The sequence below is a fragment of the Emydura macquarii genome, unplaced genomic scaffold (genome assembly GCF_026122565.2).
Source record: "Emydura macquarii macquarii isolate MOO-44397 ecotype Brisbane River unplaced genomic scaffold, CSIRO-AGI_Emac_v2 contig_1551, whole genome shotgun sequence".
Taxonomy (NCBI): domain Eukaryota; kingdom Metazoa; phylum Chordata; order Testudines; family Chelidae; genus Emydura; species Emydura macquarii.
Genome location: NW_027131688.1, coordinates 23,820,841 through 23,842,916, shown reverse-complemented (window position 1 = coordinate 23,842,916; position 22,076 = coordinate 23,820,841). Strand labels below are relative to the sequence as shown.

Below are 22,076 nucleotides of genomic sequence, written 5' to 3'. Positions count from 1 at the left end.
CCTTGGTGTGTTTGGCAAGGAGACCCCCAGGATGTGGACATTTAACAAAGAAGCTGGCCTGGTTTTACAGAGACACTCACTGAAGTTCAGGGAAGGCAGAAACAGGCTGGAGAAGTGCTGACTGATTCCCCGAGACTGTGAAATGGGGGGGTCAAGCTAAGCCTAATTTAGTTTTACGTAAGATGGTTATGCATGTTGGCCTGTTGTTTTTTTTAACACTTTTCTCTGATTGCTACATTGCTATGAATAGATAAATTGTTTGAAGAAGTTGTTCTGAGTCAGGGCACAACTTAGTGATCACGGCTTCCAAAGGGAATACGTACAGGTGACCAAACACAGTTGGGCCTGCAGAGTAATCAGTTGGTAAATAGGGGTGTTGTTACCTGGAGATTCAGACTCATGGGATTCCATTCCAAGAGCAGTGAAAAAGTGCCCATGGAGGAAGAGAGGCAAAAGGTTCAAATAACCCTGTAACCATGACACCAGCATCTTAAATTTCACCTAGAAATTCACAAGCATCCATTGGAGACTCAAGCACTAGTTTAATATGCTTGTAACAAAATACTTCACTTTCCAGGTGGACTACCACATTCTTTACAATATCCTTTTCATTTATGGTTTTAAGACATGGCCCCATATGGAGTCTTAACTTTGAGGTGACAAAAGTTTAAATGACAGTGGCAAGGTCTATATTTGAAATGTCACAACCTACTGTCTGTACTTAAATGATAAAAAGCTGACTTAGTGGTTGCTGCTGCCTGATCCTCATGTGGCATTTAGGAATCCAACTGGACCCTTAGATTGCAAATGTGGCCAACCCATCATGGCATATACCCTAGACCGGTGTTTCTCAATTGGTGTTCCGCGGAACCCTGGGGGTTCTCCGCGCCGCCGAGAGCAGCTGTTCTCTGCGCCGCCGAGAGCAGCTGTTCTCCGCGCCGCCGAAAAAGGGAAGATGTCTCGGATTTTCCGGCGGAGGGTATCCAGTGTAAGTGTAATTTAAGTGAGAAATGCTGACCTTTGCTTATTTCGACATTTGAAGACTGTTAAGAGTTTGGGGGGTTCCACAATTATTTATGGAGTTCAAAAGGGTTCCGTGGCCAAATTTAATTGAGAAACACTGCCCTAGACCATATTAGCAAATATAAAAAGAGATTTGTAGTCACTTATTTGCCCAAGTTTCACTTTGTCATTTACATCGTTCTCTTAGTTCTCCAGTCATCCACAGAGTAGGGGAAACCAGTGTAGATGAAACCTGAATTTTTCACAATGGAAATATCTTTCCAAAAAAACTTTAAGCCTTCTTTATACATCATTAATAAGCAAAAATACACAAATGTTTCCTTTCTTACAGGTCATCTTTCCATTCTACCGTGTGACGTGTATAATGTATGTGTGCTTGGTGAAAATATCACTTATCTCAGGATGAAAAATGCTGCTATGTTGCAGTTTTATTTGATTTTTTTTTTTTTTTTTTAATGATTTTGAAGCTGCTGTCTCAACCCGCTATCTGAAAACTTATCAAGCAGGAACAATTCTACTTCAATAAATGAAGGAGAATAAAGAAAATTCCAGCCCTTCTGTAAATTTGGCAAACCTGGACCACACAAAACCATGTTGGTACTGGGATAAAAAAGATCTGGCACATACGCCATCACAGTTAGAAGGACTTGATCCAGCAACTGAGGCACGGTACCGCCGAGAAGGAGCCAGATTCATATTTGATGTAGGAACACGTCTGGGACTGTATCCTTTTGAGTTGATGTTTTCATGGTATGATTGTAGCATCATGAATTAGGGAGTCCAAAAAAGTATACCAAGAATGGTCCTTGTGTATTTGATTAATTTGCACTGTGTAGTCTTATTTCCAAAACATTGCTATGATTTGTAAGTTAAACATCTTTGATGTTTAATGTTTTTCTACTTTAATATTTTCTTCTGTTAAATGAGTCCTAGTTTATGTAACAAATGAATTTATTTTAACTGATGAAGGGACAACGTAAAGGGGAAAAGTGGCCTGTCAGTCATGTGGTGACTTTAGAAATTAAAAACTCCTGGTCTTTCACTTCAAGGCTTTGTTTAGGCATTTATTTCACTTTACATCTTTTCTTGTACATTTTGCTCCTCCATATATTCTTTTAACTGTTCCCTCTTTTTCCGCTCCCAGTTTTTCCTGTTCTTGCCATTCCTTATATTTTCCACTCTTGTATTGTGTACCAATAATCCCTTTTCTCCTTCAGATTCTCATTTAAAAATGTTATCTTCAGTAGTCTTGATCCCCAGTAAAGTTGAACTTCATTTCAGCTACATCAGTCCTTAACTTTCCATTAACATCTGATTGTTAAGGGCAGGGAAAATCCAAACATCAGGCATAGGGAAAAGACAGAGAGCCCTTCCCAGTCTGAGCCCTGGTCTACACTTATCTGGAAATTCGGCGGCAGTTACACAAGATGGTGGTGTTATGGATCCTCTGTATCAGGGTGAACTTTACCTTGACTGTGTAGCCATCCATGCGTTTTACACTGTTCTAGATATCTACGACACCTGATTTAGATTATAAAATGCTTCAGGCAGGGATCTTGTGTTTTTGGGTTTTTTTTGGTAAAACATCACACTTGCTTTCAAAACTTTAAAAATAAATATATATTAGAGTTCAGTCAGCTTATTTGTTCAAAACAGGCTTTCCCTGACTCTGGTTCCTTTTGTATGTGTCTTACGTTTTGAACTTGATTTATACTGTTTAAATCCTTATTGTGTAGCACAGACATTATGACACTTTGGCAACTGGAATAATTTATTTTCATCGATTTTATATGTTTCATTCTTTCAAACAGTTCCCAAGATACGTAAGTATTTACAGCATTGACCTCTTAATGCGATGGTTGCTTTTAGTATGTAATATTTAATGTGGTGGCAACTAAGAGAGACTGCCTCAATTCTTAATTAAAACCTCATGTTATGGATAATCTCCTGAAATACCTTGCCAACATTGTAGAATATACATCTTGTTTCTTTTAATGTTTAAGTTTTCTGTTAATATTAAATTGTGCTTTTCAGAGCTGCAGAAGTATGTCAGAGAAAGGATAATTTGGAGTATTTTAATTACATGTGATTTTGATTTATGATTTCATGTAGAAACAAGACATGCTTTAAACCCAAAGTATTGCACAGTTCTCATATTTTCCATATAATGAAAATTAAATGTTTTATCTTGAATGTCAAGGCTTAAAATATAGTACTTCTGTGCTCTAGTGCAACTGAAAATTGCTGTTGCAATTTTATTACGCTAATATCATTCCCAAGAAAGTGTAACAATTTGTGATTTGCAGCAGTGGCTAAGTGGTCAAAGAAAATACAAATTAGATGTATAATTACATTTTTAAACCCTCTCATGAATCAATGCTCTCTATGCCAAGGCAAAAACCTCTAATTTTTCTATAAATAAAATAAAATGCTACTTAATGGGATGTCTTCGAAAAGGCTGTATTTACTTTGAAATAGGAAAAGCTAAATTGTGAATTTTAATTCTAATTCTACTAACTGTTTGCTGAGAAATAGCATCTCATAACCAGGATAGTTGAAACTGACACTTAAAACGTTTAATTTATTTATTTTGGTATGTAGATGCAGCACTGTAAATATAGACTATCTGACAGAATTTTCTTTGTTAGGTGACTGGAGCCTGCTGTCTCTTCCTGGCAGGAAAAGTTGAAGAAACTCCAAAAAAATGTAAAGATATAATCAAAACTGCTCGTAGCTTACTAAATGATGTACAGTTTGGACAGTTTGGTGATGACCCAAAGGTAAAATATATTCATACGTATATTATTCTTTTATTTAACTTAACATTTGAGTAGTGTTAATACTAACATTTTATTTCCAGGCTTTATTTCTCTTCTGAGTTAGAAGGAAAGTTGGATTCTTATTTGAAAGGGCACTATCAACTTTACTTTATCAAGTTAGATACATTTTAGATTTAGATTAATCTAAAATTTTAAATTAGGTTTGAGTCCCACATATATAACTTACTTAAGTGTCTTTCAGCTTTCCTGTTTATTACAAGGGTGTCTTCAACAAAAGAGAAACTGATTGATTATACAGTGTAAGCAGTGACATTGACTACATAAAGTGCTGTTAAATACACAGTGTAAGCGAACTAGAAAAACAAGTTTTGCTACTAATTTCTTTCAATTATAGTAGTCCTAGATGTTAATTTGTAACTATAGTATGAACAAAATTTTCAGACAAATGTGACTAATTTAATTAGATGCTGTCCCTTTAAAAGGCATTATGGGAGAGCTTAATTTTTAAAATCTCTTACTATGTACTGTTGGTGTTACTTTCCTGAGCAATGCTGCTTATCTTTCATAGTTTATTTAGCAGTTAGCTTTGCCGTTGCATTTGCTGTAATAGCTTCAGTTCCCATAGTTTGTATTCAGCTGTCACCATCGAAGGCCAAGATTTTTCAGAAGTGATTAGTGATTTTGGGTACTACAGTTTTCAGGTACCTAATTTGAAGCACCTTACAAGGGGCTCAATTTTCCAGAGGGTGGAAAAGCAGGCCCCTTTAAACTGTCTAGATATGTATGCCACAACTGAGGCACCCAAAATCACTAGTCACTTTTCAAAAACTTAGCCAAAGTGTGTCTCTTGTGATCTGACATCCCCAGTGTAGAACAGTTCACCCCAAAATGGAGTTTTCATCAGTTTTAGACTTTTGATGAGATACGAAGGGGGAGAGTGGGGGTGGGAATATGGATTCAGTTGTTTCATCTACTGAAGTAAACACTTGGCAAATAACCCTAAAGGTTAAGAATATTTAAGAAAAACGAATAGATTCAAGAATAATTTACCCAAAGTAAGTTATTACTGGGGCTGTTATATCTCAGAATGCTAACACTTAAGGTGGATGATTCAGCCTATGAAATGTCAGGACCATCAGTGGTAGGGAATAACTGAAGAGAAGGTTAGGAGGTGACATGATCAAAGTCTTAGACTATCTTCCCCTGTGCAGGTATTTATAACAGGCAAATGCATAATAATATCCAGTGGCTGGAACCTGAAGCTAAACAAATTCAACTGGAAATACAATGTTTTTATGTGAGGGTAATTGACCACTAAAACAACTTACCAAGGAAGATAGTGGATTCTCCGTCACTTGAAGTCTTTTAAAGATATGTCCTAGTTCAAATGGAGGTATTTAGGCTTGATGCAGAAGTTGTTGGGGGAAATTCTATGATCAAACTAGATCAGCGGTTCTCAACCTTTTTTTCCCGAGTACCACTCGAGCCGGGTACAGTCGGGTCAAGTACCACTTGACCCGACTGTACCCGACCCGAGTACCACTCGGGGAAAAAAAGGGAGGGGACTTGCGGCGGGGTTTTGCGGCGGCGGCGGGAGGGATTTGCGGCGGGGAGAGATGGGCGGCGGGGTTTCGCGGCGGAAACAATACCCGCCGCCGAAACCCTTCCGCCGTTTCCCCATTTTCAGCGGCAGGGTTTCACACGGGCGGGTGGGAGGGCCCTTCCGGCGGCAGCGGATTCAGCGGCGCGCGTACCACCCAGCCTTCCGGTAAGTACCACCGGTGGTACGCGTACCACCGGTTGAGAACCGCTGAACTAGATGGTCACTTCTGCCCTTAATATCTAAGGAACAGCATATATCCCTTCATCTTACCAAGGTCGATAAACTGAGTATCATGAAGTTTACTGTGTTTGAGAGTCTTTGAGATAAAATTTAAAAGACCATAGTTCTGTCTGCCCTGTTTTTAGTGTAAATATTCTATATAACATTTTTACTGAGTATTATGCTGATGACTTTGTCCTAATGTCTACCAATTGACTGCCACCCTCTCATCTTAGAGGTGGCTCAGTTTCAGTGGTGGTTCACATAGAAACAATTTGTGAGGAGTTAAGATCCTTTAGGATATTATATGCTACATAAATTAGCCAATAATATTTTACAATTCAGTGGAGTTTGGAACCCAAAGGGACAAATGGTGATATTTTAAATGCTAAAAGCCAAAATTTGGTTTCTTCTGTGAACTTTGATGCCTCTAAGAAAATGAGATGTTGGGGTAGAATAAGAAGCAAATAGTTTCAAATCTGTTTACTCGGGCATAGCTAATAGTTTCATCTTGTCTGGTTTAGTATCTATTTGTCATGATTATCATAATTTACCACAGAGAAGTAATTAAAAGTAATGGAGGATATACCTTGTGTTAGCATCTGTGAATTCACTCTTAATTAGATTAAGTATTAAACCAAATAATTTAAATGGAAACAATTAAGATCAAAATCACTTTTCTCTGAAACCTCTTACTGCTAAAAGTAATACCTGAAATTATTATAATTGAAAGGTTAGAGAAAATTCTATTTTCATTTTGTTTGTCGGGCACATTTTGGCAGCATTTTGTGTGCATTCATTTACACTTTTTTCTCCCGTCTAGACCGTCATCTTCCCTTGTTAGTATGGCTTTTACATAGCTACATTAAAATCACTTATAAAAACTGAGCATAAATTAAGAAAATGCAAACTGGCTCATTTTCAGATGGCAAAGCAAAATACATCTTGAATATATTTTTAATGTTGGAGAACTAATTTTTTTATTACTAAAAGCAGACCTAGTGGAGCAGAAGTAGGCAAACATAAGCACTTGTTTGCCTGCAGATATTGTATAATTTCACTTGAAATGAGCATCAAATGTTCATTAATAAAAGAGGAAATAATATATATTTTGTTGGTACTTTATCATATTGTCTAGGAGGAAGTGATGGTCCTGGAGAGAATCTTATTACAAACAATAAAATTTGATTTGCAAGTGGAACATCCATACCAGTTTCTTCTCAAGTATGCCAAACAACTCAAAGGTAAATATAAAGAGTTGCTGAACAATATTCAGCAACTCTTAAATAGCACACTTGATCTATACTTCTTTAAAAACATTAATCTAATCGCCAACCATCTGAGAGAATTATTAACCATATTTCCCAGAAGGAAACTGGGACAGAGGTTGTGACTTCCAAGCCCACAGAGTGAGAACTAATAGAATTTAGGTATTTTTGGCTTCTAGTCCTGCACTCAAACCAGTGCTTTTAAGACATTAACGAGATCATGTCACTTCTCTCGATCTATCACTGTTGTGTATAAATCATTTGAATCCAGTGGCTTAAGGGCAGGGTGGATTGATTTAAATCAAGGCCATTTAAATCCTTGATTTAAATCATTATTGAAATCACCAAGAGAAAATCATTGATTTAAATCAAGTTTCCCACTGATACTTCTTCCCATATTTCTTAAACAATGGTGCAAGTCTAATCACTAAAACCTGTTAATTTACAATTCAGTACAGCATTTTACAACATCTAGGAGGATGTACTTTGTGTAATTTTTTAGATAACTTGATTTTTATTAATTTAGGAAATAGTACATAATACTCATTACCTGTGTTAAGCTGCAGATGCAGCAGCAGTACATTAGGAATGGCAAGAACTAAATCACACACCAACACAATAGCATGTATATTTTATTAAACTAAATCTTAAATGTTACATAAATATTTCGCAATTACAGCAGTCTCCTGAGTTGCTGGCTGATGACTGTCCTTAAACCTTTTTTTTTTTTTTTTTTTTCCCCCCCAAATTTTATTAACTCTAACAGATAAGTCATCACAACACTAAACATACGCTGTCCTTAAAACTTCTACAACTAGCTCTCATCTTCCCCACTTCCACTGTCATTTTTGTTCATAGACTGAAACAGAAATACAAGTTTTGCTGCTTTTTCAACTCCCAGTGGATTTCTTAGCTTTGAGTGAATAATACCAAACAATGAAAATACTCTCTCTGTCCCTGCAGAGGAAGCTACTGCTGGGAAAAGTTGGCTTAGCAATTGAAGGAACTCTGTTTCAAGGTGCCTGGCTAATGATTTCCACCAATTCAGGGGAGTGACTTGTTCAAAATATCATCAGTAAACGTACTGTTTAAATTGTTCCGCTCCAGCCCTGAAATTTATTATGACTGGCATAATTGTTGAGTGATTTTGAGATTACCATGGCAGCATCATCTTCTTCAGAAGTTAGGCATCTGCCTTTATATCTGGGGTCGAGAATGTTGGGAAGAAAATGAGGGAGAGTTAGTGCTTGATCCATTCGCTTCTTTATTACCTGAGGTATTTCTTTCTTCAATATCTCTTGAAGTGCCTTCCAAATTTCAACAGCATCAGCAATGCAGCAACAATTTCTCTGAAGTTTGTTTAAGGCTATGGATATAGGCTTCAGTATACTGAGCATATCCTCTACATTCCTCTTGTATCCAATGTTAGATACTTTGGATGAGACACTTCCATCTATTTTATCACGGTTTTCTTCACAAAGTTTTATGAGAATAGGCCAGTTCTTAATAAGTTGTTCAAAACAATAAACCAGAGAATTCCATCGAACATCTTGAGGGAGAATTAGTTTGGATCCACCTGCTCTCTTCCATGAAGCTGGTTGTTATGGAAGTATTTTGCGACTTCAACATTTTCTTTTATTTCTGGAGAAGACATACTTAAGTCTTTGACTAAAAGATGCATTAAATGGGCACTGCAGCCACAAGTTATTAAGGAGCATCCTTCCGTTTCTTCTTCTAAGTATCTTCTCATCTTTGCCATGTTTGCAGCATTGTCTGTGACAAAACTGCGCACATGACAGTTGAATTTTTGTTCACAGTTGATTACAGATTTCACTGCCACTTCTTTTAAATATTCTCTTGTGTGGACATTTCCCGATGTATCTACTGTTTCTGAAAGATAGGCAACCCCATCTTCTGTTGTCTCACAGGCACATATTACTGGATCATTGTGTACATTGCTCCACCCAGGCTTAAACTAGCAAATTTCCCCTCAGTATTCCTTGCACACTGTTCAAGTTCCTTCTCATACACTCTATCTAGCAACCTTCCACCAATGTCCACTCTACCAGGTGCAGTGCAGCCTCATCATAAGGACCCAGCCGCGTTTATTACCAAGTGTTTATTGTTACCAATGCGAAAAGGAGAATTTGTGGCATAATCTTTTCATCTATAGTGTCTTGTTGGTATTTGCTGGTCCTTACTACAAACCCATCCATGGTGGTGGTTTTACTGGATGATTGAAATCTTTTGCTTGCTACTAATACTTTGTTGTCTAAAATATGTTTAGTTGCAGCACTGCTGCTAAAAGTACCAATGGATGACTCTGAAGTTGTTGCAGATAGACAGTCACAGTCAAAGTCTCTTTGGCTTAAATGGGATCCTGAAACAAAATTAAAAAATGATTTTGAATAGAGCTTCTTCTCAGTTCTCACTCTGTTATTCAGTTAATCATTTACATTTTTTTCAGCAAGGATGCAGATCCGATTCCAAATTACCAAAAAAGCTAAGACTGACTGCACTTAATTTTGGAGTAAGCCCCATAAAACTCACTGGCACTTCTGTTTTTTGAGAAAACAAGTATAGGATGGGGTTCCCTTGGGAAAGCTGCGTTATGCTGAAGTAAAATAGGTAATAACTTATGGCATCACCATTATGGTCTGTGGCCATGATGTTCCAAAATAAGGGGCATGTATTATGTAATATAAAATAAGAAAATGACACCCAGTGGCAACTGGCAACTCTAAATTTCTCTTACTGCAGCTTTCTGTACTGTATGCTTGGGTGATAGATTCTAAACCTAGTTAACTAATTAAACAAGCCATAAGGATTACTAAGCTAAACTTTTTTTTTCTAGCAACATCCAGCATAGCAAACAGCTTGGGAATGTACTTGTTAAATCACACTTATACTAAAAGGCATAGAGAGAATCTTGAAGAATGATGCGTTCCAAAGTGTATTATTTGTTACTAACCAGTTGATCCACATTGTTCTTCAGACATATCCACATCTTCAGCCACATCATTTTCTCCCAATAAGTAATTTTCATTATCATGTTTCATTCTTGCAGCTAGGCCCTGCATCTCCTTCTTTCACTGCTTACACTTGGCACGTTTTCCTTTTTCACCCAGGGAAGGAATTTCTTCAAAATATTCCTTGATAGGGTCTCTCTTATACCCAGTAGCCATGACAGATTTTCTGAGGCGAAAGTGTGGGGGAATATAGGAAGCTGTGTGTGTACTGAATAATGTCTTTCCTTTTTCTTTCCAGTCCATTCCACTGTTCCTTTCTACTCTGTCTCCATCCTTTGTCTCTCTGTCTTTAAGACTGTCTTAACTAACTCCTCTGCCTTGCTTGGCCCAGCTCTACCACCACATAAGCACAGAATAACAACAGTCCTATCTAGGCTGTGTCTTTCTTTGCACATGTGACTTTAGTCTGCTGAGAAACAGAAACAAACAGAAACTGAAACCTAGAACTTTCAAGAAGCAAGAGCTGGTAGTTAGGATGGACAGACTAGAGCCATTAATTCATTTTTATGAGACTTTAAGTGTAAGTTTAGCATGTTTGTGATGAGATTTAATTGTAACTATTATTTTTAAATGAGAGAGAAATTTAGTATTTTATTGATGATTTAAATACATTTAAAAAATCCAACTTTTTTTTTTAATCATTGATTTTTATCCATACTACTTAAGGGTTTTCTTTTCCTCGCTTGGTATGACTTGAAAACTTGCTTAATGCTTACTTTTCACCTGGACTAGTATGCCTAGACAAGAATCTTTGCTGCTCCATGTTCCCTCTCCAAACTATGCCTATTTAACTTAAATTGTCACACGCTCACTCACCATTCATTCATTTAATTATCCACCAGCATACCAACTGATCACTTCTGCCCTATACGCCTCTTCTTCCCCCACCCCCCAAAAATCTGGCCTTTTACTTGAAAAAATTCTTGGGTTTGTTCCCTCTTACAAAACAAATTTTGGGTCCCCCTACTTTTTTTCAAAACTTCAAAAATTAAGTGTAAAAGGCAAACTTTTGGGGGGACTTTGAGCATGTGAAAACATGAGGTAAGAACGTCAACAGGCTTGCAGCCATAATACATTTGTTTCAGCTCATACACCTGAAAAGATTAGAATATGCTAAAGATACAATTTTGTGTAAAATAGTCTTTCCACTTATAATAGTTTATTAAACTAAATCTTCTGAGCATTTTAGTTTAGTAAATTTTTTTTTTTTTTTTTTTTTTCCCCTTTTTCAGGTGATAAAAACAAAATTCAAAAACTGGTTCAAATGGCGTGGACATTTGTAAACGACAGGTAAAAAAAAAAAAAAATTCCGACATACACTAATTCTTGACTTTGAAATATTTCAGCTAGTTGCTATCACTTAGTTTATTCTGGACCCTGACCTCTTTCCCCATTTATACACATTTAGGCTGTATCTCTTCATGCAAATTCCAAAGACAGCCCATGTTTGTCCGTGGGTCACAAGAGTTTAGCCATGCTCCTTCTGCCCTCACTCCAGAGTTTTTACCTAAAGGGACTCCTCTTATTCCAGGATCAGACTTAGACCAGGGACTTCAGAGAAAAGCCCAGACCAGGGAATATGGTCAGTCCTTCCTTCCAATCCTAACAGTCTGAGTGAGGTCAGAAAGGGCATAGCCAAACCATAGCTATAGGAAGAGAAGTGAGACCCAAATGTTTTGCCTGGGAAGGAGTCAGTCCCAGAAATGTAATTTTTGTGCAACATATTTTATATTTTTTTCATAGTGCAGTGCAGTAAATCAGTTCACCTGTAAGCAGCGTTTATTTGTCTGTCACAACAGTCAACGCTTGGGGGGAAAAAAACAAGCAAAATATTTGATTTTGCATTGTAACCAGCTGTAGTTCAGCTGCATTTAACTATGAAAGGGGATTTCGTAAAAAAAACAAAGCACCTTCTTAATAGATGTGATCAAGTGGATATTGAGTCTTTCTGCATACTTCAGTGGCTTAAATAGAAGTAGCGTTCTATACTTCTGTTAGCACTGTAGAGCCAACACATGTGAGAGAGAATGAGCTAGGTTATTTCTTGGTGCCTAACTTTAGACATCTAAAGAAAAGTGGTCTTGATCGTTCAAAAGCAGTAAGCACCTGCAGTTCCCATTGACTTGAGTTGAAGTTGTTGGTGCACAGCATCTCTGAAAATAGGTTGCTTTTACTCTGGTGCTTAACTTTAGGTACACAAAATTGGCATTTAGGCCCAAATTCTCAATCTGAACACCTCTACCACCCAGTGGAGATAATTGGTTTGCACGAGTGTTGATGTTGAAGAAGGGTGGCTGGCACAGGTGTGACTGTGCACCATTTGGCTTGCATCATCTTTACTGCAGATGGTGCTATATAAGAAAGAAGGAATCCAGCTTGACTTTCAGATCCCAGGCAGAATATGCAGGACAACAGTTGAGAATCCTTTTTTTTTCCCCCCCTTGTAAATTCAGAAAAATTGATACAGTGTTGAGACAGCACTATACTTGGAACCACATTTTAACTAATAACTCAGAAAAACGCACTTGGAAAATCTACTGGGTTTATGCAGCTTTGTTCCTTACTGTCTTCAATATGGATTTAAACTACAGCTACTTTGGTTAAGATTTTCACTTAGTCTTTAAGATCCTGTACCATGTTTAGTATACACTGGGTGGTAAGACTGTTTATCCCATGGGACCTTGTGAAAAATGATGCTATGCAACATCCATTAAACGGTTTCAAAATAGGGTTAGGTTTCCTATGTTAGCTGTAATATAAACATAGATCTCACTAAGTGCCAAGGATGTAGCAGCAATATTAAGTGAGCAAATACTAATCCAAGTTTACCCCTTCGGAAGTTTTTTTTAAAAGCCTTTTGCATTTTTAGTTTTGAAACTATTAAATGACTCACCGCTATGGGTAGCTCTAGTGCTTTGTGTATTTCAGTCATCCAAAAATTAGTGAGTTTTTTAATGTAACTGCGATTAGTACATTGTGCTAAACAAAAGAGCCCAGGGTGAATTGGTCTATGAATGAATGGTCTGAAATGTATTGTAACTAGATGGCTAGATCACTGAATGGCAGGTTTCTAGACTTTGTGCTTGCAGAGTTTATATTACAGAACCTAGCAATGAGTAGAGTGGTTGTCTAAGAAAAGGAAAGCTGGCTCTAATCTTTCTATAAATTTTAAACTGCAAATCAAGCCGAGTATTTCATGATTAAGCTTAACAATAGAGAAGCAGTGGTAAAATCAACTTTACTGTAGCTTTCACTACTACAAATGTTTATCAGATGACAGTTTTCTATAGCTCTTAGAACTGGAGCTTAAACTTAAACTTTGGCGTATTTGGTTTCAAAATGCCCATGTTTCATTGTTTGTTGTTTATATTTAAGTTCATTTTATCCAAAATAATGCCCAAATGCATTACAAAATTAATGTAGGAATCCTTTAACCTACCACTGAAATACAACCACTGAACAACTGTTTAGGACAGAACTTGAAGAATACCATATTCAGCTGATATTACAGGAGGAATATTTTAGATAAGCAGAATGTAATTACCCAAACTGGAATTTGGTGCAGCTAAATCCCCCTCACGCTGCTGTGAAAACTTTATCTTGGTATGTCAGACTCTTTCTAAATAAATTCCTCAGAACAAATAGTTTACCTCTGTTCATGTTGCTTTTTATTGCTGCAGTGAAATGGTGCTTTGTATGTTGGAAAAGCAGATTGGAATTCTGACTATTGGCACTATTAACAAAGATATTAGTTTGTATGGCAGGGGAATCCTGGTTTTGTTAATAAAAAATTACCTGAATGAGATGTTAAAACGTAACTGTCATCAGTACATTGTAGATGTCTTATATACAGACTTGTGGTGGGTTGTCTTAAAATGACTGTTCTTTGATATTCTAGTCTCTGTACTACATTGTCACTGCAGTGGGAACCTGAGATCATAGCTGTTGCAGTTATGTATCTGGCAGGCCGTTTGTGCAAGTTTGAAATTCAGGAGTGGACATCAAAGCCAATGTACAGAAGATGGTGGGAGCAGTTTGTTCAAGATGTACCTGTTGATGTTCTAGAAGGTACCAGAAATATTTTTATCACACTTTAGATACTTGCATTCTTCTTTAAATTTGAGGTCTGGACAATTTCTTCCTTAACTACATGCATGTTTTGGGTCTTAAGCACATGAAACTTCTTCTTTTCCCAATCAGTGTAACAACACTTAACAACACTTAAGCTGTCATGTTTAGAGTGTCTGGATGTACTCTGGAATTTTGCTTCTTCCATTTGTCTTGAGAATATCAACCTTGCCTTCAGGGCAGGGTACTGAAGCCCATCTGTTTACTTAAGCTTTCCAGAGGGGCTGAGCATGTGGATATTTGTCATTTTGTAACTGACTATCTTTTTTGATCAATATTTGGTTTGCTAGTTATTTAATTTATAATATTTTTCTCCTTCCCAAAAAATTCAATAAGAATATTTGAAAAATAGAAATATTTTGTAAAAGTTGGAGCCAGATCAAGAGTTTGGATTCAAATGCCTCTGAACTTTAGAAGTGTTCCACCATGACATTTTGCAAATACCAGTTGTATAGGTAAGAGCAGCCTATGAAGTGGAATAGTGTGGAGGTCACAGCTGGAAATCCTGCACTGGAAGACAAGGATTTCCACACACATTTGTCTTCAAAGCCCAGCAAGTTATCTGTCTACAGCTTCCAGATTCAAGGGTTTATGTGCGTATGTAACATTCCAAATTAGGATGCCAGTGGCTCTCTTCTTCCTCTGTTTATATACTTCATTTCTTAAATAGGGTCTTCCACTGGTTTAGTGGCTCCTCAGTTTGTATAGCAAACGGCATTCCAAATTGCTTGCTGCAACATTGTTTACATAGTGTTCCACATTATAATTAGGGCTTCTGATTTTCAGTTTTAATTGACAAACATCAATTAAACAGCCTGATACAAAAAATGAAATCTGTGTTTAGCCAATCAACAGAAATGGTTACTTCTATCTAAGGGCTAGGCTACATGGAGCTGGGTTGTATGATTTCTAAAGTGCACTAATTTGTTGCACATTAATTGATCTGTGTAGACCTTTCTGATGCCCACTAAAGTTCCCTAGTGTGGTTTAATATAGTGCTGTTTGAAACACTACATACATTACTCATTACAGTATGTACAGAGAATGTCCTGAAAACACCCAGTTAGTGGACAGCTACATAAAACTCTAAAGTGACCAAAAATAGCCCCCAAAATTAATAAACCCTGAAAAACAGAAGCCCTGCAATAGAGCATTTTACCATGCCTTTTACACACTTAAAGTAGTCTCCAGTCTGACTTGACACTGTCACTTCAGATTCAGTGGGAGTTATAATCTTCTCATGGTACTGCATTTTTGCATTCCTCCCTCTCAGTGTACATTTAGTTCATTTTTATTCTATCTTGTTTGTATCCCATTCCAAAGTCTAGCGGCTTCCAGAAGTCAAATAACCTAACCTAAGGAACCAGTTGAAGATTTCGGATGCTTCAGTGTTTATTTGGGCCATGAATCCAAGACCTAAATTATAATTGTTTTCAGCACTGGAAAGACAAAATATCATGACTGAAGTTTTTCCCAAACAGCTGCTAAAACCTATCTCAAATGATACTCTTAACTTCCACAAACAGCTAGATAGTTTAGTCTACAAGTGAATATAAAAAAACAGGCTTTGTACTAGGGATTTAGAGTGACTAAAAAAGTTTGACAATAATATTGGAAGAAAAATAAGTTTAACCTTAGAGTTTCAACCCATTTTTAGCTAACTAGGATTAAGAGGCTCCAACCAAAATTGGATTCCCATTGTGCTAGATTATTATACCCATGGTAATACAGCTCCTGCCCCCAAAGTTATTGCAGTCTAAATAGACAAGAGTGAGAGAGGAGGAGTATTTCTGTTTTACAAATGAGGAAGGTGAGACCCAGAGAGATTGTGATTTGCCCAAGATCAGTCCCACAGCAAATCTATGGCAGAATTAAATGTATTCCTTCAATCAGTAGGTGCTACACCTTTCCCTTAATGTCCTTGCTGATTGCTTTGGTTTTACAATCAGATTTTCCTATCTTTAAAAATATTTCACTTTCCTTTGTTGCTGTTAAGAGACTTGCTATAAAGTGATGACAGTGAAAATGACTACACACAAAATCCTGGAAAATGTACAAAGTAAATTGAAAAAAGCGCAGTTAGACTTATCGTAGATATTGTAATAGTGGGTAAAATATTTTCAGCCAGAAATGTTATTTTGAAGTTGATGGTGTCCCTTTACAGGATGTCAAACTGATTTTCAATATTGGTTACGTTTTACTAGGAATATGTAACCTTGTGGACTTTTTGTTTAGACATCTGTCACCAGATCCTGGATCTGTACTCGCAAGGGAAACAGCAAATGCCTCATCATACCCCACACCAACTGCCACAGCCACCATCCCTTCAATCTACACCTCAGGTGCCTCCAATACTACAGTTGCAGCAATCTCAAAGTTCAGAGCAGTCACAGACACAGCAGCAAAAAGACTCCCAGCAGTCAGTGCAACAGCAACAGCAGCAACAAACACAACAATCTAAGAAACCTTCTCCTCAGTCAAGTCCTCCAAGGCAGGTTAAACGTCCAGCGGTAAGTTTAACTGATCGTAAGTGGTGAACAGATTTCTAATTTGGAGCATGAACAATTGTTTTCTTGGCTAAATCTAAATTACGGTTATGCTCAGAAAAGTGACTGTAAATTATCACCTTATTTATTACATGTTGGATTTTTTGCTTAATACATTGAGTTAGGCCTGCTTATTTTAGTATCCAGATAAGTTGTTTGTTTTGTTTTTAATGCTAGGAATGCTACTAGGAATGCAGGGCCAGCACTTCTATTGTGCATTGTCAACAGAATGATTTACTGTGTTCCAATCACCTAAAGCTTACGCATACCAATTGCAGGCTGTGAGTTTGCCCGGGTGTTGCTGATTATTGGTGATAAAATCACTTGATTTGCAGAACGTTTATTACCAGTGGTGATGCATGAGAAAGGAAGTACCCAACTTGAATTTCAGAGACCAGGTTGAGTTTGCTGGACTTGTGGTTTTAAAAAACAAAAAACTTCCAAAATGAGTCATTTTATATAAAATTAGAGATTCAAGAAATGTGGAACCCTTGTGTTATTTAGGCATTTTCAGAGTGGAACCATGTGATGGGGTTATCTGCTTCCTTCAGGTTAGTGGTGCCTAGGGATCAGTTTATTTATTGTGGTGTGGCCCTTTAAGATTTTGAAAGGTCTGATGTATACAAGGACCTGGAACATTGAGAGGAAGTGGTTCTAGGAATAAGTGGTGTTTGGGAGGAAATCCTGTCATTGTTTCTTTAAGGGCCTGGCACCAGGAGTCTTGCAGGGCTGGAGCAACACTCCCGTTATCCAGCCAATTGGATGAGCTTTAAGGAAGGGGATGAGCATATATATGCTACTTTGTCTCACAATAGGGCTGACAGCAGTGGGAGAAGGCTTGCCTGATGAACCCTCTGAATCTGGAAACTAATTGAGGAAAGGGGTCAGCTGAAGGAGAAGCTCACCTAGGCCCTGCAGCTGGCCTAAATTACAATCCATCTCAGGACTGCTGTCTGAAAGAGAAAGAAAGAAACTGTTTAGTATAACCCGACTTCAGGGAATGCTCTCAGGTATCTCCTGAACAGAGGCAGTAAAAACCTACCAGTGCTTTTCTGTGGACCTAGAGTGGGTGTGAACTTGAGTGTTTAAAGGAGTGAAATTCCACTGTGAAGAAGGAATTAATAAATTGGCCCCCTCAGTTTAGTGGGTATGTGCTTTGAACTAATCTGGTCTGAGTAATTGAAAAACCTGAATGGGTGCCAACGGCCACAAGGGGGCATGCTTGAGTTCAACACCTCCTTACAAACCACTTAGCTTTGCCTATTCTCATCATGGCAAGGAAAAAAATTCATCCACAGCCACAGTTTTATGTAGTCCATGTCTGGCACTTTATGCTTTACCGTCATCTGTTCTTTTAAAATAAGAAAGTACACTACACAATGGACAAAATCTCGTAAGTATTCCAACTGCACACTTATCCAAAGTCAGTCCAGGGTCAGGTACAGCCTTTGGACCTCTTGGACCTCATCTTTTATATGCCGTTAACTGAATTGTCTGAATTGCATTTATGTTTTGATTAATTTATTCAAACAGCAGTGAAATAAGTGCATTATCCATACGCGAACCTCTGGCATCTGTTTTCTCAGCCTATTTAGGATGTGTCCTCCCCTCTTTCTGATAAATTCTTAATGTCGTCTTATGACCTCTTACTGCTAATGTAGCCTTGATTTGGAGACAACAGGAGGCAGCAGCTCTGGAGAGAAGCAAAAGACAATGCAGTGAAAGATTTGGGGGTGAGGAGGAGTGTGCAAAAGCCTAGAGGTAGCAGCCAGAAAAGGTCAAGGCTGAATAGGTCTGGGTAATCTTAGATTTTACATAGAATGGCATCTACTGCTGAAACAAAGCCACATTTACAGTACATGGTAGTTGAAGATGGAAAATAAAGAATACCAAATTCAATTGAAACTTTTGGGAGAACTTTAGATAGGCAGAATGTATAGCCATGTATAGTTTGATTTACAGACCTGCAGTTAGAACACATTCAAAATAAATTTCATGGAATATCTAGGTAAAATTATACACAGCTATGAAAATTTGTGTCTTCCTAGTCACTCACTGAAGCTTTTGGATACAACTGGTATATTTGCAAATTGCTCATGACTGGACAACTTTTGTATTACAATGAAAGGCATATACAGGAAAACACTGAAATCTTTGGAGAAAAGGTGGAAGTTGTAGAGGGCTCTGTGGAATATTGCTTCAATTACTAGACTGAAGAATAACAAAAAATGTAAATAAATCAATGCAAATTATAGTATACATCTGTACAGCCTTGTCTTAAGAAGTAAATTGGAGCTCTTCTAACATATACCTGTTTTTGCTGTAATAACATTGTCCTGTGCCCTTACTGGCATATTCTTGTCCAAAAAAAAAAGAAAAGAAAAGAAAAACCACCTTGAAATTCTGGATACGCTGACAATAAGTACAGTTAACACCCCTGGTGATTGGGAATCAGGAAAATGAGAGGTTACTGCTAGCAAATATGGTATAGTTTTGTTACAATTCATGCGGTTCATTGCACTTAAAAATTTTGTTCTGTTTTTCCCAGACAGTATCTAACTAATGGACCTCATTACAATATTTTACAAGCTGTTCTTTAGCAATTAAATAATGTAATGATCTAGTTATCCTAGTACTCCAAAAATAGTTATGATATCTGTATTGGCACTATTACAAATCTCTAGAGACAACATTTTTATGAGGTTATAGAATCATTTACTCCTAAAATAAGCTCCAGGAAAGAATTTAATTTAATTCCAGCTCCAAAGAAATTGCCATGTTTATTTAATGGCACTATCAGATTAAATTCTGTGGGCAAGATTCTCCCTTTATTGGGGGAAATGTGATTGCAGGATTAGAGGGAGTATCATTGGCTATTTCTTGGAGACAATGCAGCCTGCCATTTGCAGGGCAGCGTGATTCAGGATGGGCTTCATGAATGATTTGTCTGCATTTGTGATGTTTTAGTGCAGGAGTTTTGGTGGATCTTACAGGAGCCCTGTAACTTGGCTGGTTCTGGTAAAGAATTTAAATTCTTAATAACATTGTACGCTCCTTAAATTCCTGTTAGATTAACTGAACTCTGTTGGATTGAGATGGAAAAGTTTATAGAACTTAGAGGAATTCAGACAGATGAAAATAAATTTGAAGTTTCTATTCCAAGCCACTTTGGTGGTAGAATGTTCCAAAAAAAAATCTTGTCAAAGTGAAAACATTTATTGTTCTGACTCCCATGTCTGTAAAATATCTTTCTCATTCACTCTGAATTGAGTGGTGCGTCCACATTCTGCACTATTACAGTAATACTTGTCTCTTGTATAGTGCTTTCCACCCGAAGATTTTAAAGTGCTTTACGAAGTGAAATATTTTTTTCTAATTTCCTACTGAATGGGTAACTGAGGTACAAAGAGGTGAAGTGACTTGCCAAAGTTCAGACAACAGGTCAAAGACAGAGCAGGAATAGAGCCCAAATCTCCTGACTCCCAGATCAGCAATCTGTCCACGGGACCATGATGCCTCTTCAGTAGATTATGAGTAAGTTAAATTAGATGCGAACACTAAATTACAAGAATGACAAAAGGCAGCTCTTTATTCACACACAGTAGCTACATTTTTTCAGTCTCTTCACACTCCCACGTTCTTAACCTTATCAGCTTTCCCAGCCAAACCAGTAAAACCTCTCCCTTTCCAAACTACCTACTTCATGTTGCCTGAATCAACATTCTTTGCATGGAAAATTTCTTGCTAAGCCTTTAGAATGTCACAGGCCTCTTAGTTTAAAAAAAAAAAAAAAAAAATCAGGCTTGTCTAAATGGCAGTTCTTGCATTTAAATTGGTGAAAAAACTGTGCCTATACCAGCCCTTAATAAACTGCATCCTGTTAGTACTAGCAGTGTGTGTTTGCTAATTACATTGTCATTTTTGAATTATTCAGATTTTATAGTTATAGATTTTGATGTGAATTTTGTGTTTTGAATAACAGGCTGTATCTCCCAAAGAAGAAACCAAGGCATCAGGTAAATATTGAATTTAAAAAACAGAAACAAAAAAAAAACCATATTATATCTTTGACTTTTTTAATAAGCAAAACTGTTTGCCAGAATAACTAGAAATTACCCTGTTTGTTTCCTCCTAATTATGTAGGCTTAAATGGAGACCTTCCAATTTAAAAAAACAAAAAATGTTTTTGTTTATTTCTTGAAGTACGGTATAATTGTTCCTAAAGCATAGTCCCTTTTATGCTTATACAAATAGTCTGCTCGGTAGAGTTAATAATTAGTATTATAAAAGCCCCATCTCCCTGATAACTTAAGTTTGTAACCAATTATTGGCATGAATGACTGGGTACCCAAACACAGCATAGTTAATTTTTTAAAACTATGGTAGTTAACCATGTTTTTCCCTTGTCAGAGGGTTAGATGAACACATGATTGTCTTCTAGTATCCACTTTGTAAAAGTTGCTTTGCTGTGTAGTTGGGACTTGTATCCCCAACCATGCCTATGTAACAAGTTTGGCCAGTCTTTTCTTCTTCCTGCTCTATAGTAAAGAGATCCCAGAGAGTAATTGTCCAGCTATGGCAGCTATTCTGTGTACATTTTCCAGGAACCATTGCTGGGGCAATATGGGATTGTAGCCCAGATTTTCCCAGAATATACTGATACAGTGGCAGCATGGTAGGAGTAGATGCACAAATGCAGTTGTGATGACAAAAAGCCTGATCTGTTGATATGAACTGAACTGTAGCTTGTAACTGATTAAAGTAACCATTTCTCTAACTCTTTATAAATAATCATGGTTAAAAGTTGTGGACAGACCCTAACAACAAACTAACGTGTGATACTTGGTGCTATTTATTTTATGGACAATCCTAGATTTCAGTTAAATTGTTATTTAACATTTTATACCGGGGTAGTGCCTGGAGTCTCCTAACAGGTTGGATTCCATTGTAATCAGCACTGTACAAACTAATAAATGAGTCCTTGTTCCAAAACCCATTCTGGACTTCCGATCTTAGAATGCTGATGGAGCCATGACTAAACTTACATTTTTGTTGATAGGAGCTTCCAAATTTGTTTTTTCAGAACCACCACCATCTAAAATTCCTAAAATTGAGACTTCTCATCCACCCATACTCCCCGTGCACCCACCTCCAGGTAAGGTTTTATTAGAAGTTATTTCCCAGCATGCTGACCTTATTGGATCTTTTGGAGTGTGGCGCTTGACCTTGTTCTTTTGCTAACAAGGGCTAAAAATGTCTCCTGTTGGTTTGAATAAAATTAATTGTAGTATGAAAGGTAATGAACTATTTGATAGTGGAACTAGAGCTGTGCGTGAGATAGTGGCCAGAAGATTTCTGGATTTCCCAAACAGTCTCTTTTGTTCTGCCATATTTGAGGTTAAGTACTTTATTGCTTAGAGAGAATGATATTGAAGCTGATTTTAGACAAATTATGGAAAATTTCAGGCCAAAAGGAATTA

The 22,076-nt window shown here is 37.3% G+C and overlaps 1 protein-coding gene across 2 annotated transcripts in view; it reads left to right on the top strand.

Moving 5' to 3' along the window:
* CCNK (cyclin K) overlaps positions 1 to 22,076 on the top strand; it is a 28,400-nt gene that overhangs the window by 1,561 nt on the left and 4,763 nt on the right. Inside the window, exons 2-11 of one of the 2 annotated variants that reach the window (XM_067555076.1) lie at positions 1,355 to 1,389; positions 1,491 to 1,746; positions 2,765 to 2,846; positions 3,672 to 3,803; positions 6,764 to 6,869; positions 11,155 to 11,212; positions 13,821 to 13,990; positions 16,286 to 16,560; positions 20,579 to 20,612; positions 21,680 to 21,751. In XM_067555076.1, coding sequence (XP_067411177.1) covers positions 1,550 to 1,746; positions 2,765 to 2,846; positions 3,672 to 3,803; positions 6,764 to 6,869; positions 11,155 to 11,212; positions 13,821 to 13,990; positions 16,286 to 16,560; positions 20,579 to 20,612; positions 21,680 to 21,751 — 1,126 coding nt within the window. In that variant the 5' untranslated portion in view covers positions 1,355 to 1,389; positions 1,491 to 1,549. The remainder of the gene's footprint in view (positions 1 to 1,354; positions 1,390 to 1,490; positions 1,747 to 2,764; positions 2,847 to 3,671; positions 3,804 to 6,763; positions 6,870 to 11,154; positions 11,213 to 13,820; positions 13,991 to 16,285; positions 16,561 to 20,578; positions 20,613 to 21,679; positions 21,752 to 22,076) is intronic. The other variant, XM_067555075.1, reaches the window with a different exon arrangement.